Source organism: Barbatula barbatula (genome assembly GCF_947034865.1).
Source record: "Barbatula barbatula genome assembly, chromosome: 12".
NCBI classification, from domain to species: domain Eukaryota; kingdom Metazoa; phylum Chordata; class Actinopteri; order Cypriniformes; family Nemacheilidae; genus Barbatula; species Barbatula barbatula.
In genome coordinates this window covers 17,240,969-17,259,253 of record NC_136775.1, presented here as the reverse complement: position 1 = coordinate 17,259,253, position 18,285 = coordinate 17,240,969, and the positions used below count along the sequence as shown (strand labels likewise).

Sequence of the window (18,285 nt, the reverse complement as noted above, 5' to 3'; positions counted from 1 at the left end):
TTGTCCATGCCCTAGAGAAGTCTTGTATGAAAGAGGTCCTGTACAACATTCCACTACTGCAGGAATCCATTTGGGTCCACCACCGTAGTTCCTCACGTACACTGAATCTCCCACTTCAAAACTTCTGAGTTTACAGCTTTTATCATGGCCTTCTTTTTGTTTCCGCTGTTTTTTTAGAACTTTGGACTTCACATCAGGCGTGAGTAAGTCAAATGTAGATCTCAACATCCGTGACATTAACATCTGAGCAGGTGACAACCCAGTTGTTGTATGAGGAGTGATTCTATAATTAAACAAGAATCTTGCTACTCTTGTCTCCACAGTGTCACCTTTCATCTTTTTCATCCCCTCCTTGAAAGTTTGAACAGCACGTTCAGCAAGGCCGTTCGACGAAGGATGATAAGGAGCTGACGTGACATGTTGAATGCCATTCCTCTTCAAGAAATTTTCAAACTCTGTACTGGTAAAACATGTTGCATTATCAGACACCAACATTCTGGGTAATCCATGTGTACTGAAACACATTCTCAGTTTCTCAATTGTAATTTGGGAAGTGGCATGTGTGACAGGATAAACTTCCATCCATTTAGAATGAGAATCTACCAGAATTAGGAACATTCTTCCTAAGAAGGGCCCTGCGTAGTCTACATGAAGTCTTTCCCAGGGTGAGCCCGGCCACTCCCACGGGTGCAAAGGAGCTTGAGCAGGTGCTTTTCTGAAACTTTGACACACCTCACAATTCTGAACCACTCTCTCTACATCCTGATCCATACCAGGCCACCACATGTATGATCGGGCCAATCCCTTCATTCTAGACATGCCGGAATGAGTCTGATGTAACTGTTTCAATACAGCCACTCGACCTTGTGATGGTATGATGATTCTCGCTCCCCAGGTCACACATCCATCTTTGACACTCAGAGCATCTCTCCTGTGATGGTACGGTAACACCTGTGGCTCTACCTTCTCAGGCCAACCCTGTAATATGTAGTTATGTACCGTGGAGAGTGTTATGTCGTGTGATGTCCACTTCCTAATTTGTGCTGCACTTACAGGCGAATCATCCATTAAGTCCATCATTAACACTTGATCATTAGTGTCATCCGGTTCTCCATCACCTGGCACTGGGAGTCTACTCAGCGCGTCAGCATTTTGGTGGTACCTTCCTGGTTTATACACAATGTTGTACTGATACGCTTGTAACATCACAGCCCACCTTTGCATTCTAGGTGATCCCATTTGAGGAACTGCCTTCGTTTCATTGAACAAATGGATCAAGGGCTTATGATCAGTACAAATTGTGAATGCACGACCATACAAGTACTTATGAAATCTTTGGATGCCAAAAATCACAGCTAAGCCTTCTTTGTCTAACTGTGAATAACGCTTCTCTGCAGACGTTAGCGTTCGTGACATGAACCCAAGGGGTTTCTCCACACTCTCTCCTTTTTTACGCTGCGAGAGCACTGCACCAACCCCGTATGGTGAGGCATCACAAGCCAGAACCAGTTCTGAATCTGATGAGTAATGGACTAGCACCTCTGCTGATTTTAGTAGAGCTTTAGATTCCTTAAAAGCTTCTTGTTGTGGCTTTTTCCACATCCACTGAACATCTTTTCTCAGCAGCAGATGTAGGGGGGCTAGTAGTGTCGCCAGGTTTGGAAGGAACTTATTATAATAGTTCAGCAACCCCAGATATGCTTTAAGTTCTGTGACATTCCTTGGTTCTGGTGCTTCTTCAATGGCTTTCACTTTAATTCCTAAAGGATGTAGACCCTGTGCATCTACTTTGTGTCCTAAATATTCCACCTCATCTGCCAGGAACACGCATTTTCCCCGTTTCAGTCGCAAACCAGCTTCTTTCAGTCTCAACAGCACTTTCTCCAGTGTCTTCAAGTGATTTTCTTGGTTTACTCCAGTCACCAATATATCATCCAGATAAACAACGACTCCCGGAATACCTTGCAGCAATCGCTCCATTGTTCTCTGAACGATAGCAGGAGCTGAAGCAACTCCGAAGGGCAGACGATTAAATGTGAATAACCCATTTTGTGTATTCACTGTCAAGTATTTCTTGGAGCTTTCATCCATGATGATTTGTTGGTATGCGTGACTCATGTCCAGTTTTGTGAACTGCTTTCCTCCATCCAGCAGAGCAAAAAGATCTTCCACCCTGGGTATTGGATACTGTTCCAAAGTTGACACTCTGTTGACTGTGAGTTTGTAGTCACCGCATAGTCTTATACTGCCATCTGGTTTCAAGATAGGAACAACAGGTGCTGCCCACTCTGAATACTTAACAGGTGAGATGATTTTGTCCCGCAGCAGACGATCAATCTCTTCCTCCACCTTTGTTTTCAGGGCGTATGGCACAGATCTAGGTCTGAAAAACCTTGGTATGGCATCAGTCGGCACATGAATAGTAGCAGTAGTGCCCCTTAATGTACCAAGCTCCTCTTTGAACACTTCCTCATGCTCGGATAGCACCTGCTGCAATGTCATCATCTCCGACTGTATCCGCTTTATTTCACTCCATTGCAGTTGAATTTCTTCCAGCCAGGCTCTGCCTAGTAAGCATGGTCCTGTTCCCTTCACTATAACAAGTGGCATTTTCTTTTCCTGCTGCTGGTACTTTACTTGCACATCAGCCACACCCACTATCTGTAATGGCTCTCCTGTATACGTTCTCAACTTGATTTTTGTGAGTCTCAGTTTGGGAGCTTCTGAGTTTTTCCAGATGTCCTTGTACATTCCCTCATTCATAAGGCTGACACTACACCCGGTATCAATCTCAAAGGTTACAAGTCTGTCATCCACATCTAACTCAACAGTGAGTGGTTTCACTTTCTTCAATGCATCCGTTTTTACACATGCCAAAGTGAACGTTTCTTCAGATTCATCACTCTCATTATTTTCACTTACATTAAATGCTCGATGCGGACGCACTCCTTTTCCCTTTTGTGCGTATCCACTCTGTTTGCTTTTGTTGCGACAGGCCCTTGCAATATGGCCTATTTTCCCACACACATAACATTTGTCCTTCTTAAATCTGCAGTCGTGGTTTTTTCCACTACATCTGTAGCATTCTCTGATTTCTTTTTGTGCAATCGTTTCTCCCTTTTTCCAGCGATCTGGTTTCCTCGCTTTAAACATGACGCTGTTACATGCCTGTACGCTGGATTTATTTTGCAAATCGAGCACGTTTTTGCTTGTCGCTTCAGTGGCTACTGCAATTTTAAGAGCATTTTCAAACGTCAGATTTGTTTCTGAAAGCAAACGTCTCCGAATCCGATCATCATCAATGCCACACACAAGCCGATCCCTCAGCATCTGGTCTAAAGTTGCTCCGTAATTACAATCTTGTGCTAACCGACGCAACTCTGCTACATATTCTGTCACAGTCTCTGTTGGCTTCTTCGTTCTCGAATCAAATTTAAATCTCTGTACAATCTCACTTGGCTGAGGATTGAAATGATTTTTTAGCATCGTTACCAGTTGCTGATAAGTCTTTTCACTTGGTTTTGTAGGGCTAAGAAGATTTCGCATCACACTGTAAGTTTGTGGTCCCACAACACTTATGAGAATAGCTCTTTGCTTACCCTCCTCTTCGATGTCATTAGCCACAAAAAATTGCTCCAGTATTTCAGAATACTCTTCCCATGTTTGAGCTTTTGCATCAAATGCTGCCAGTGAGCCAATAGTTCCTGTAGCCATGATTAATCCTCTTCACTTTTTCCTTTAGAATCGTCTGTTTCCACTACAACCAGTTATCAGCACTCTGCTCATTTTCATATCCTCAATCCGTTGTCATCACAGGCTTCCCGCTTTATCCTCGTCGCCAAAAATGTAGTATCTTCCATAATAATCAGACTACTACATGAATAGTTAACTTCAATACTTTACTTTCTGTTTGCAACAGTTACAGCAACAGACATAACATTCCATGTCTTACGCATGGCACATCTTCTTCACAACACCCCACAGTGTGGAACACAACACTTGTAATATAATGACACCTAGTGGTTACTCCAGGATACTACAAAGTGCTTGTACAATTTGCGTGGAGATGTCCACAGGATTTGGGAGAAAAGCCATTGCAACAAAGAACGGACGCTGGGAATTAGTTACGTCTCCTATATGTTTCTTTGCTCACAGCTGATTTGTTAAACTTCAGTCTGAGATCTCGAATACAGAACATAAACTGCCCCGGAGCAGGTAAGCCGTGCAGCTTAAGATACCATGGCGACGAACCACCTGAACCAGCTTCATGGTACAGGCCCCAGGTCACGTGAGTTTCTGGCCAATCAAGCACAGTAACAACATGGTCTTTGAACCAGCTTTTGGTACCTTTGGCAGTGTGGGCAGGTGCCAAGTCCTGCAGGAAAATTTAATCAGCATCTCCATGAAGCTTGTTAGCAGAAGGAAGCATGAAGTGCTCTAAAATTTCCTGGTAGATGGCTGCGTTGACTGAGGACTTCAGTGAAGTCCCTGTCCCATTTGTTTACATGGAGAGAGCGGGGATATGACCTGTCCTGCAGCCAGCCACCAGGGGACGATCAAAGAGCCCACGTCACTTTTCATGATGTGTGTGGCACGCCTGTCCGAAACATTCTGGGAGTGCGGTCGAGTTGAGAAACCCCTGAAATTTCGAAAATGTTCTGACAGCAGCAATTGGAAAACAATTAGTATTTTCAATATACCAATATAACGTATTCAATGATATAAACTCATAATTGACTGGAGCTTAATATACACTAAAACATTGCTGCTACATGAACATAAATATTACCACAAGACATGATTTTCAAAAGTGAATTTTTATTTTTATTTCTTTCTGCTTTAAAATAAGCCCTGCGTTGTGATACAAACACCTTCTAGTCTGCACAGCGCAGCAGACACATTTTCAGACACATCCCAACTATTATCGCTGTTACATTGTTAAAATTGCTCAACTTTGGAGTCACCAAAAAGTAATAGCTAGATGACTGGGTCAGAACATCTCCAAAAAGAAAGTCTTGTGGCTGTTATGCTATGCAGGAGTTTGAGGGATTGTTAGGGACAGTAGCTTAAAATAATTTACACTCTATTGTCTTTTCAAACCTGTATGACTTCAAAATATTATTTGACTTCTGCTGAAAAAAGTTGGGTAACTGTGGCAGAACCCATTCACATCTATTGCACAAACACGAAACCAATGCAAGTGAATGGGTACGGACATTCTTCAAAATATATTTTGTTTTGTGCGGAAGAAAGTGTCATACAGGTGTGAAATAACAAAAGGGTGAGTACATTAAAGACATTTTTTTTTTAGGGTGAACAATCACTGTAAAGTCAACATTCAAATATATGACAAAAAACGAATAGCACTATTTGGTTACGACCGACATGTCAAAAACACAATAGAGAGCTGCGTTGTCATGATATTGCTTTAATTTTACAATGTTCTTCAACCATCAGAATAAGGTTCAAATTACCCCCAAGAGTTTCCCATTAAAAGAAACTTGTTTAAACATTCATGTACAATTTAAATCAAAGCAATAAACAAAAGTTCATATACAAAGCTAAATCTACCAAATACACAATAGAAAGAAAAAGCCTAATGTACATTTTCCACACAGTAATTACATTCATGCTTGTATACAATAGAAAACAGATGGAGAACAGAATAATGCTCATTATATTTAACAGATAGAAGCATAAACAAATATGTCTCATCCATTATAAGAACAACAATAACAAACATGAGATATAAGAACATGCCATAAAAGATTAGAAAAGGGGAACACACAGCACAACATGTAAAGAAACTGCACTTGGTATGAAAACGGAGTACAGTTTACATTTTAGTAAATTAAATACGTAAAATCAATGTTAGATTTACTTGTTAAATAAATATTGAAAAGCTGCACCATCACTTCTGAATATTTACAATTATATATATTTTTTTAATTCTGGAGTTTGTGCAAGACAGAAGGATAAATTACCCTTATATTGGTGAAGCTTCAACTAAAAGTAATGAGGAAAAGATGAAATGACAAAGTCAAATTCATTTCATGCTGGAGAGTTTCTACAACCGTTTCAAGGAAACCTTAACATTTGATTTTCAAATTCATAAGAGCGGGTGCAAACCCAGCACAACATGCTGAAGTATCGAAGCATTTGCTAAGAGTGAGGAATTCCAACAATGTGCATGACAAGGGACATGTTTTGTGTGTCCACTAGGTGGATTAAAAAGACTCAGGGAAGGCTAATGAATAAAATATATCATTTACACTGAAATATCATAACCATAGGTATAGAGGTAGATCGTACCTAGTGACTTTCCTAACAAATTATATTGAATTTAATAAGTGTACCACACATTATTCACAAAATGGCTTCTTAAGGCACCTGTCTTGAAAAAACACCCATATTCCAAGACGTTTGTCACGAAACAAAACAGCAATGTGTATATAAACATCCCCACTTAAGTGACAAAAACCGGGTCACTAATCAAATGACAACTTTATTCCCATCACTTCACTTTAAAGACAGACATGCCAATCTGTTCTTACAGAGTCATCAGGCTGAGAATTGTGGGGAAATCGGCACCACAGATCCTTGCTGCTCTCAACACTGAACACACTGACAGAAACTGATCAGTATGATATAAACCATCAATGACCTTCAGCATGTGAATCTCACAATCACTTCCACGGTGATCTATATCCTGCCTGAAAATGTCAAGAATAACATTTGCATACAGAGAGCCTATTACATTAAAGGGACAGTTCACCCAAAAATGAAAATTCTGTCATGAATTACCCACTGTCTAGTTGTTCGAAATCTGTATAAACTTTGTTTGATTGAACACAGATAAAGCTATTTGGACAGTTCTTGGCTACCATTGACTACCATAGTAGTACAAAAATACAAAATGTGCCCCACTTTTGCCGTCCTACATTCTTCAAAATATCTTATTTTCTGTTCAACCGAAGAAAGATTTACAAGTGATTTTTCCTACAATGGTAGTCAATGGGGTACAAGAACTGTTCGGTTACAAGCATTCATCCAAATATCTATCTCTGTGTTCATCAGGAAGTTTATACAGATTTGGAACAACTCGAAGGCGAGTAAATGACGACAATTCTTATTTTTGGATTGCTTATTGTAAAGTATATTTGAAAAATAAAAAAGTATTTTTAATGGTTGTATTTTATGTGCTGAATGTAAAGTAATACAAATTCAATATTTACTTTTTTCAGACAGCATGATTTTAATTGCAGTAATAAAAATATTTAGGCGGGGTAAAAAAATCTTAACTCTGAAAATCTTATTGATGACCAATTATTTACTTTCATATGCGATTAGTGGTCTCCCAAGGGTCACTTTTTTATATAAATCGTCCTACATTAAGTGTCTTTTGTACCTATTCCAGTACATAACTTTGAGGCCATAGTCAAAGTTTCAACTTCAAGCAGATAAATGTCAATCTCCACAGGAACCAAGGAGACGCCGGATTATAAACCAAATAGCTTTGTTCCATTTACCTTAACCATGGTAAACATTTACATACACGACCACATTCAGAACATTCCCAAAATATCAGTAAAATATCATATTCAAAGTCCATGAGGCCGCTGATGATCAGAGGTGGGAAGAGGGAGTGTTCATTTGATGTGAGGCTCTGTGATGCAGATCTCAAATGAACAGAAATCCAGATACAGGAACTCTCCTGCCCTGCTCACACTGCAAGCCATCTGCAGAGTCAAAGCCACAAAGATACTTAATGAAAGCTAGCGTTTTCCAGCGTCAGCGGACGTTAACGCAACAAAGTGATAAGCAGCAAAGCGTTGTGCAGGTCACTATCTGCTTACAGTCAGATACCACAGAAGAGTAAAACCACTGGCTGAAACCAACAGCTCCGGAGACAAGCGATCTCCTCCTGCTGCTGACAACTTGGATCAACTGAACGAATGAGATGTTAGATCTGGTCAGACCTGAGTCTAGATTGACGAACACAGGAAGGAACATCCTTAGAGAGATCATCACAAGAGATCATCTATATTAGGAAGCCTGTCCAGGTCATCGAAGAGGTCTGTGATTCCCTCTTCTTCCTCAAGGCTCATTAGATAATCGTCACTGAACGGAGGCGAGCCTAGAGTGATGAAGGGCGCTTCATTGCTGGGGATCTGATCCTCTGTTTGCTGAAGGAGACTAGTGAACGGGGACGTGATGGGGGACAGACTGGTAACAGTAACAGCAGGACCAGAACGACTGGAAGAATCATCTAGAGATGGAGAAAGAGCATGAGAGACTGAGAAACAGAAGAAGATAACATTTTAAGATGAGGATTTTAACAAATGCATGTATTTGCCTGCATTCTCAGTCCCTTATGTTTAAATGTTAAAAAGCTCTCCACACTACTTTCACCTCACCATCTAATACTTTCATGAAAGGTGATGTGTCGCCCTTGACAACACTGTTGCCATTTTTCACAGGGCTGTCAGTTGTGTTCTCATCTGGACACAGGAAGACATCTATAGGAGCCTTAGTGCTGGTCAGGTGCACCTGTAGACCCTGCAAAGAATAAAGCAACAATATATTTCATAACACATATCTGCTTAAAGCAGATAAGAATCCAATATAGTTTTCAATAACTGCACCCAGTATCTAAAAAGAAGGGCTGAAGGGCCGTTCACATCATAACTATAACGATAAAGATACAGAGAACGATATCGTTGGGATCACTTTCGGAAGATTTTTTTCCAGCTGATAAAACGCTGTCAGACACTTTCTGGCAGAGAATGTTTGACTATTGGTGATCGCAACGCAGATTTTGTGTCAGAATTAAAAACTGTAGTGGTTAGAAAGTGGTGTCTCTACGGTGGGATAGTATACATGTAATGCTTATGAGGCAGCAAGCTAGCAAAATATATGCTTTAAATCCCAGACATGAGCACACCTTCAGAGAAAGCATTCAGCCTTTGCGGTTATATTTTGGAGAGAGGACGTTCAGGAATGAAAACGAAAGCATCAACAGGTCACCTACATACATTTTAGTGACCCAGAACTGTCATGAATAAATTAATAAATCATGAATAATTATCTACAAACGGGAGTACAGCACGTTACTTTATTTACCCCGTGGTAAGGAGGAATGCAATAAAGCATCTTACCATTTAAACAGTCAAACAGTCTCTTTCACCTTTTTTGCTTCACACTCTTTTCCGTTCTCCTGACACGCACGATTGCTCTCTGTTCAGAGAATGACAAGTTCCGAGAATCTGCACCGTGCTTGTTATATGCTGTGACTTTGGTTATATAACCATTCTTTTTGTATCATGCAGCGCAAAGTTCATTCCAAGTAACGTACTATGTGCATTTACTTACAAAGTGTTATGTTATATTTACATTTTTTACATTTACATTTAGTCATTTAGCAGACGCTTTTATCCAAAGTGACTTACAGATGAGGAAACATTGGAAGCAATTATAACAACATAGGCAACAAAATACATAAGTGCATCAAACTAGTCCATTAAAGCCTAGCACAGTATACAAAGCTAAGAATAGTGAGGTTAGTAATTTTTTTTTTCTAAAGAAGGAAAGGGAAGAGAATTAGGAAAAATTCTATTTAAATGCCCAATCATTCAATAAGTGACAAATGTTTGGTAACAGTGTACACATTCATTTGCAGGTGCGTGCGGAACGTGCTGCTTCTCTTTACCAGTCTCGCTGCACAGAAGATGCGGAGAGATGCGATCCTGCGCTGGGTAATAGCCAGACCTAGCGCTCATATGCGCCAGGGGTTACGGTACCCAACCCTTATCAAAAATAATATTTTGCTATGCCACTGCCCATATAACTAAAATGGCATGATCCCCATTGCAAAATATCTCTGCAAAGATTCGACTGTGAGAATGGTAGTTGAATCAAGCTCAACAACAATGCTGTGTCACCCCATGTTCGCAGTCTACTTAATGCTGCCGTCAGATTCATTTTTTAGGGTTTACCAGATATATCTAGAAAGAAAATACCACGAAGAGCAGGCGTATTATTGGCGATGCACCATGAAATATCGGAAGAACATTCTGAAGCGATTAAGGTCACGGGCAGCCCTTACAGCACTGGAAATGCAGGGCTATCTGTATGAGGCACTGCTACCAAGCGAACAGCCGTTGGTGTAGTGGCACACAAATAGGAGCCGCTATCCTGCGCTTTTTGAAGCTGCGAGAGTATACCTGTCCGTGCCCCGCTGTGTAGACAGCGAACGGATTTGACAGCATTAACTTTTAATCTGTTCTTAATGTTCGAGCACTGTAGACAGTTTAACAACATTCCATTTGACAAATTAAACAAACAGAGCTAACTTCTCACCTCTTGAGGATCCGGCACCTCTAGTTTTGTTTCTGACGGCGCTTTGACCACAATAACCGTTTGATCCCTCAGTTTGCGGTCCCTGCGCAGGTCTTGATATGTCACATATGCAAACGTGAGGGTGGTCAAGGAAAAGAACATAGATCACACTCACCACAGCAGAAAAGAGCAGAGCACAGCAACAACCACAACAACAGACAAACTAACTGGAATTTGTTTTTTTTGTGCAGAGTAAGGATATTTTTGATTGTGCGTCGACTCCGTCATACGCTTGACTTCCTGGGTGCAGCTCTGGATCAACTCGTCGAGTTTGCGCTCCTCCTCGACAAGCTGCGTTATCTCACTGCTCAGGGTCTGTCTCTCACATAAAACACCATCCACCTCAGACAGACTGCAGCCCCTGAGAAGAAAAACAAGTGTCAGCCATTTCTTGAAATCCGAAACAACAATGAAGGACTGCGCCTCCGAAGGATCTGATGGACGCAGACATGGCACCGAACAAGTCTATGTTGTTCTTCAGCCTTCCATAGCACATAATGCGCAGCTACCTGCTCAACAAAATCCATGTCAGCCATTTCGCAACGAGACTGGAGCCGCCTGGTAGAAGCCCCTCCCATGACGTGAATTTCACGCGCGAATGAAGCTAAATTCACTTATTTTTGCTCTTAAAATGCAGCAGATTGCAGCATTCAACAATTAAATATGCCCAATTTTAATACGGACCCCCCCTTGAGGAAAATATGTTTAGCACCCATGGTCTCACTAAATTATGTGGAAAACACTGGTCTGCGTTTTTTCAGACCTTCAGATTACGGCAAAGAAAACAAGTCTAAGTTTAAATTCAACAGACACTGGACTGGAACAGCCACAATACATCCAGAAATGCTGATTAAGTAAATATTTTTGGAATGGTCTCATAATTTTTACCGCAGCTGAAGCAAACTTGGTAAGCAATTAATGTGTGTTCACGTTACCACAACGAAGACTTTAAGATAAAGTTTGGGAGCTACTTGCTTTTAATGGGATAGGACAGTAGAGAGCTGAGAGGAAAGTGAGGGCCAAAGACCATTGAGAAGGGAATCAAACTCGGCACACTAACCACAGGCCTATAGACGCAGACCAAAAAATCATCAATGGCCTTTAAACGAACGGTACTGAAAACCACAAAACCTTTTAAATAAAGTGGTCTTTAAGTCCACAAATGGTTAAATAGAGATAGATTTTAGGTTCTTAGAATGCGTCATGTTTAAAAACAATTGTCATAAAAGCCACACTGTTACGAGGCGTGTTCATGCCTTTTCTAATGCAGCTACACATGGAAATAAACCACTGGCTGCAGTGCTGTGTATTTAATGTCCGCCTGTCGCCACCAAAGGCACGCACACACCCGGAGACCTCTGCAAAGTGAAACGGTGTTATGCGCAACCACCTAAAAGTCAACTTCCTGTACGCTGTGGCTGCAGAATGAAGCCCAGTGTAATCAAAAAGCATCAAAGTCATATTCTGCACGAGAAGCCAGCAAATTGAGGTGGTACATACATCCATTGAATGTTGTTTTTCGATTTCTTTTTAATAAGGTGAATCCCCTCGAGAACATTGGTGATGTCATAGAGGCGCCTCTTCTGGACTTTGAGGACCTCGGAGGCCTGGTTTAGGTCCACCACGCCGTCTGATGACTGTGCCAGAAGCTGCACAAACTTCTTTGTCAATAAACCCAATGAGGTATCGTACCGTGTCTTCTCTGATGGAGACTTCGGAGCTACAACGAAAGGGAAAGGGGGCTTAGACACACTTCAAAGTAAAATCCTCAAGCAGGCATAATGCTAAATTATCTTTTATAAAGATCATACAATTTTTAATCATGTCGCATGACAATGCTTTGGAATTCTCAAGCTCACTGACGGTTGAGGGGTTTAGTATGTAGTAATTACTGCAAAAACATAAATAGGGATGCACGATCAGCTATCGGCCGATATATTATAGCAGGAAAACCATAAATAATTTCCTCTGGTTAAACTTCTTCATCTGCACGCTGCTCACAGTTAAAATACTGTACAGTTCTGTCGTGATCATTCACTTACTGCTATTAGCAAAACATTGTAGATGTAGGAACAGTATGTAGATACAGTATTTATGAATGTGTAAATTATAGGAATCAAAGCTTATTGTTTGAATCAGACTGCTGTCTGAATGCTTTCTGTCTTGAGACCCGTTAGACTTGCGGCTATTAAGAATATTTTTCTGGGTTGCTCTTGGGAGAACCTCTAGAATTTGTTTGTGGAATAAAAAATATACCAGAAAAATTTGAATGTTAAATAATCTTTAACTAGGGTAAAGTAGGCTTGTACATGATTTTCAGGGGAAAAAGACAGAACTAACGGTTACCTTGTTTTTTGCAATGAATGTTTTAATAAAAAGTTGTTGTCCATATTTTGCCTCTTGTTTCAGTCTTAGGAAATGTTATATTAATATCTAGACACTGTATATCGGCCTATATATCTGTTATCGGCTTACAATGTAAAAGAATCATCGGTCATTGTTTTTGGCCAGAATTTACATCCCTATATATAATTAACTTATGTCAGACAAACCATTTGACAAGCTTAATATTAGAGTAAAGGGTTCTCCTTACTTTTATTTCCCTTTATAATACAAAGCGGATTTCCCGTTTGGGTCTTTGGCGTTTTGGCTCCTTCAGATATGTAAAGATGATCCGTGTCATCCAGTGCTAAACGCCTTTTTGCCTGAAAAGGAGAAAGTCCATCAATTACAGAGGTGAGAAACAGGCAAAGCTTGACACAACACCAATAAATACACCTTGGTCTATTCACACATCTTCATGATCATATTACAGAAAAGAAAAGCTGTCATGTAAAAACGGTTGCATTATTTCCCCCAGGGGGAAAGTTACTTTACATAAATGATATTTGACCAAAATGCTTGTATTAAATTATTTGGCATTAACACAATTTTATTGTCTTCATGCTAGTTGATGAGAAAGGAAGCGCATTTGTGAGACAGTAGTACTAGAATAAAGGACATGGAAGACAGTGTGTGGCCGTCTTCCATGGAAACACAGCTTCGGCTTTTGAGTGGTGCTAGTTTGGTTTGACAGATCCGGCGACCCTGGATTTATTTCAGGCAGTAGGGGCTCATCCTTCAATCACCTTCACCCACAGATATGAATCTGCAGATATTGGATTCATTTAACACCATCTGCATATCGGCAATAGCATCAGAATATGGCAGATACCGATGGTTTATTAATTAACTGCATGGAGGCAATGAGTTGCATGTCTGAATAATCCAATCTTTGAGCAAAATAATTAAATAGCAACAACACAGACTTTAAGTTTATTAAAGAAATGTTCCATGTTAAGTTAAATACGAGTTAATGGTGTTAATAAAAAATATTGGATAGCAAAAATCAGCTTTTAATGTTGTCATGTCGGTATCAGACTATATTTGTTTGTTAAAATCTGTACCGGAATTTATTCTAAATCGCCACACCCCTAATTTTCACTGGAAGCACTTTTTGCCAGTGCATATGGCTTCCGACAGTTTATCGTCAATAAGTGCAATATGAAAATGCTTAAAAGCATGGCCTTCACAGTGTGGTTATTTGTTGAGGGGGGGGCTATCCACAATGCTTTCAATAAGGCAACCAGTGTAGTGTAATGTTCGTCAAAATATACTATGCTGCGATTGGTTACCTTTAATCAGGCTTTTCCCAAATGACAGACAACATTTAGCAATATGTTTAGGAGGGTTCATTAAACCAGAGCAAAATAAGAGACAGTACCTGCTAAAGATCATGATGTCTGGTCCCCCGCATCAACTCACATTTTTACCCATCCGGCATCATTAATGACGGCAAACTTGGTTTCATACCAATCAACAGTACTTGCAATTTTTCTGTGCATGCTCAAACTTCACATGTAAAAACTCTAATGGCTTTTTATCTATACATGACAAATCTCAAGATCTGCCCATTTAAACTTTCAAGTTAACTATTCTGGTTTAAATACCGGTCAAACTCATGCCTGCCCGCATTCCATCTCCTTTAACTTTATGGCAGTGATTGGACTGACTGAACAGCCATTTTGTGGTGGAAATTGTATTGCCTTTAATGGAGCAAAACAGGACAGAGGTTTAAAACCCTGAAAATATTCAAACTAGTCCCTCGTCGTCTCATCCAAAAACACAAATTCATTTCACAAAGGCTAAAAACTGTTCACTTGGGACATAAGCATAAGTTTTGGTGAGAGATCTTGTAAATACATTGGAAAAGGCCGTTTGTAGTTGTCTACATGCATTTGAGAAGCAAAACTTATATCACAATGAAACGACATTCAAATGAATGTTTAATGTTAAATGCGATCAGAAAAATACCATTTGGTGTTGTAATAATGCAGGCCACACGTTTAAGGCTCAGCAAAACAGTGAGAAATGCAGCTGATGTCAAACCTGTTTTATACTAAACACTTTTTACCAAACATCACCAAAAGAAACTGGATGAGCTGAACTTTTGCTAAAAGTTTATTCTCTCCACATAAATAGGACGAAAGAGATTGTAACTCATACTTGCCACCAAAGCTTCACCAGTAGCTCACAGTGCATTAGCTTTTTACTGACATTATAATATAAACTTGGATTGATACGCACTTGACTGTAGTGAAGCAAATGCGATTGTAGACATGGTGCAGAAATTGAGAACACTTTGTGCACTTTACACTAAAGTTTTCAGATTACTTGTATACTTTTTGATCTTGTGCGCACCACTGTACATTCTGACATTCTGTCTTAGACGTGAGCGTTTTTACAAGCACGTGTGCGAATGTATGAAATGTAGCCTTAAGGTTGCAGGAAAACACATTTTAAGGCGATTACGTTTAGCAACCTCAGGAAAAAAAACTCTGCAACCCTTCCCCCTCCGTTCACTCACTTCAAAAACACGAGCACAGGCCTCGACATCACACCGGCCTTACACGACACTGTGATCATTTTATAACGCACAACGTGGGGATGTACACCACATATCCAAATAATCACGAACTTTGACCTACTGCAGAAGTCACACTGACCTTCTCCGTGCGTGCACGCACACGCATGATCCCCAAATATGGTCACAACCCAAACGGTCTTTATATTATCCATCAGTTTACATGCGTTAAAAACGTTACCAAGTTACGCACAGCAAAGACCCCCGAGCACAGTACGAAGTGCTTCGAAACCGAGCCGTTACGTTAGCTTTAGTCATTTTGCTTATTAGCAAGCTGCTTTAGCTAAGCTACATTCAATGAAGCAGCGCGTCGCCGCTTACGCTTCGCGGTTAAAACTATTTATTCACAAATGGCGTGCGTGATATTACCGGTGGTCGTCCCAACGTGGGTCGCTGTCCGGTTCCATGTGTCCCGTTTGGAGTGCTGTAAAAACTGGCCGTCGAAGGGTCGGACACACAGACACTGGTGGTCTGTGAAACGCACGGCGGCGGGGTTATGATATGTATATATGTGGCAGTGGGCAGAGTGGATGTAAAGCGATCGGACAGTGCTGCTAAGACTGCATTTTTGTCCAGCGAAGAGCCACCAACCCCTGCGATTATGACTCGTTCTGGGGCTAATGGGACGCCTCTTCTCATCGTTGTGGACTCGGGTGTCCTTTGTGCCTCCTTCTGTTTAACTTCGTTTTTCTGGTAATCCGCGGCGTTTATTTCACAAATATGCACGACGAGCGTGAGATTAAAGCGTCAGCTATCCATCTGACCGGGATTTGGGTGATATTGGTGGCGGGAGGACGGTAGATGCTTTGGATTTTGAGGAAGACGCGAAACGCTCCGCCGCCAAACTGAAAAATGGCTCCAGGAAGCTGACAATGAATGAGGGGATGCAGTTTACGCGCGAAGGGCCCTCCCGCGAAACTCAGATTTCCCGGGGAATTTTTAAACGATATTTGCATGGCACGCGCCATTGGATGCGCAAGCGACCGCTCACGCCCTTTTTTAACCGTTTCTTTGTACTGGATAGACCAATGAGTTAACGCCAACGTAGTTCCGAAGTCGCCATTGGTCAACGGCAGCACGTGTACTAAAACGTCGAAATGAAACTGACGCGGTGACGCACGTTTAAAATGAAATTAAAATGTACCGTTTGTATGCACGTGCTTTATTAAAGCATTAAATACTCGTCAGTAGTGCGTTATTTATTGATTTATGTTTTTTCTTTCATTTATCTTTCTAATGTTACATTTCTTCACTGTACACTATATATTTACTTTGATGTGTAGTGTTCTTAAATGATGAATTGAGACAAACACTGCGCAGTGTGTAGACCTCACTCCCCGACCAACCACTGCGGTCTTCGACTAGAACCGGTTTACATTACGAAGAGCCGAACAATACATTTCGGCAACAATAATGGCAATTTTTGCATTACAATCTGCGAAACTAGAACAGTGTGAATTTCTATTAAAGCTATAAAAGTTAGTCAACAGCAGTGAGTGTTGTTTTTCAAATGTTTAATTCATATCAACGGCAGAGAGGAAGTGATGTAATAATAAAATAAGTTCACATTTGAACACCTCAAAGAGAGAACAAACACAGAAAATCCAAAGAAAATAAAATCCATCCATTTTACAGACGTATACATACTCAGTTGAAGGCTGCAGGGCTTTAAATTCATACAATGTTGCAATTTTGACGTAACGTTATGGTTGAGTAGAGATTAAAAAGGAAGTAGCTGCGTCCCAGTTCGCATGCTATCCGTACTAAATAGTTTTAGACAATAGAATGAGTACGTCCAAAATCATAGTATTCATATGCTGGAATGAGTATTGTCAAAGCACCCGGATGGTCCGTAAAAATGTACAAATTCGAAGGGTGAATCCATGGACACTCAAACAGCTGATATTACCCACAACTCACCGCAAGAGGGCGGAGTTTAATGACGCTCCGCTGCATTAATACAATTAAATAAAAGATGCTTCGATAATGTTATAATACAGTGAACATAACATAACATACGAAATAATGAACGAATGCATTCAAAGTGCATGCAAAGAAGAGATGTATTTTGCTGTTTGTGACGGATCATCACAGTCTCGACTTCTGTTTCCTGTTAGTATGTCCCAGTGCGTCCATACGTTCAATGTACTTTTCCAAAACACACAGTATGTACTTTTAGTGAATGGTATAAGTAGGCGAGTTAGGACGCATCAAGTGTTTAGTTTTTTGAAGCCATGTACAGTATTTCAGCATTTTCCAGAATCAACTCATTAGTTGCATTGACTGGTAAAAGCAATGGCCATGAAAGGTACGATGAAGTGGAGAAGTGAAGAAGACGAAGTTCTCAACGTCTCTACACCTGCTGCATTTCAATTCATGCATGCTATTCTCTTCAATGTTCTTCAACAGCTTATAGTACAATTATAGTACAAATGATACGTTTAATAAAATCATATTTGAAACACTGAGTTATAGCTCCTAAAATACGTGATATTATCATTAAAAATGTCAAAATTGACTAAATATAAAAAAATAGTTTGACACGTTCTCCAGGTCCTGTAAAGAGAAATTAAACGTTCGCATTTTGAGACAAAAAAATAAAAGAGAGATTAGTATAATTGTATTTCCTTTTCTATTACAACTACATGAAAATAGCTACACTTCCAAATTTTGAATCATAAATATTTTTCAATTGAAATTTCATGTCAGAGACATTACTATGCAGAATTATGCAAAATTGATGTTGAAACGTTGCAACATGTTTTTTCTCAGTGTTATTTGGTGTAGGCCTATTGCACGAGTACAGATGCATTTGAATGGATGCAAGAGTAAATACCTGTAAGATTGACCTTATAGTGGGAAAATTGGTTTAATAATTGAAAACAAATAGATTTTTTTAAAGGACCAGTGTGTAAGAATAAGGG

At 40.2% G+C, this 18,285-nt stretch overlaps 1 protein-coding gene across 3 annotated transcripts; it reads right to left on the bottom strand.

The window, feature by feature from the left end:
* Positions 1-5,414: 5,414 nt before the first annotated feature.
* On the bottom strand, positions 5,415-16,336 carry LOC306902098 (transcription factor E2F3-like). Of its 3 annotated transcripts, XR_013787408.1 has the most exons (8): positions 15,731-16,334; positions 12,992-13,103; positions 11,899-12,118; positions 10,601-10,759; positions 10,360-10,474; positions 8,418-8,559; positions 7,857-8,269; positions 6,487-7,739 (listed from the first exon to the last, which is right to left on the bottom strand). XR_013787408.1 is itself a non-coding variant. In XM_079470404.1 (7 exons), the coding sequence occupies exons 1-7, from the start codon at positions 15,998-16,000 to the stop codon at positions 8,028-8,030; spliced, it is 1,287 nt and encodes a 428-aa protein (XP_079326530.1). In that variant the 5' UTR covers positions 16,001-16,336; the 3' UTR covers positions 5,415-8,027. The 3 variants fall into 3 exon arrangements, 2 of the variants coding, with proteins under 2 accessions (XP_079326530.1, XP_079326531.1); XM_079470404.1 differs by having other exon boundaries at positions 5,415-8,296; positions 15,731-16,336; XM_079470405.1 differs by having other exon boundaries at positions 5,415-8,269; positions 15,731-16,336.
* Positions 16,337-18,285: the final 1,949 nt, after the last annotated feature.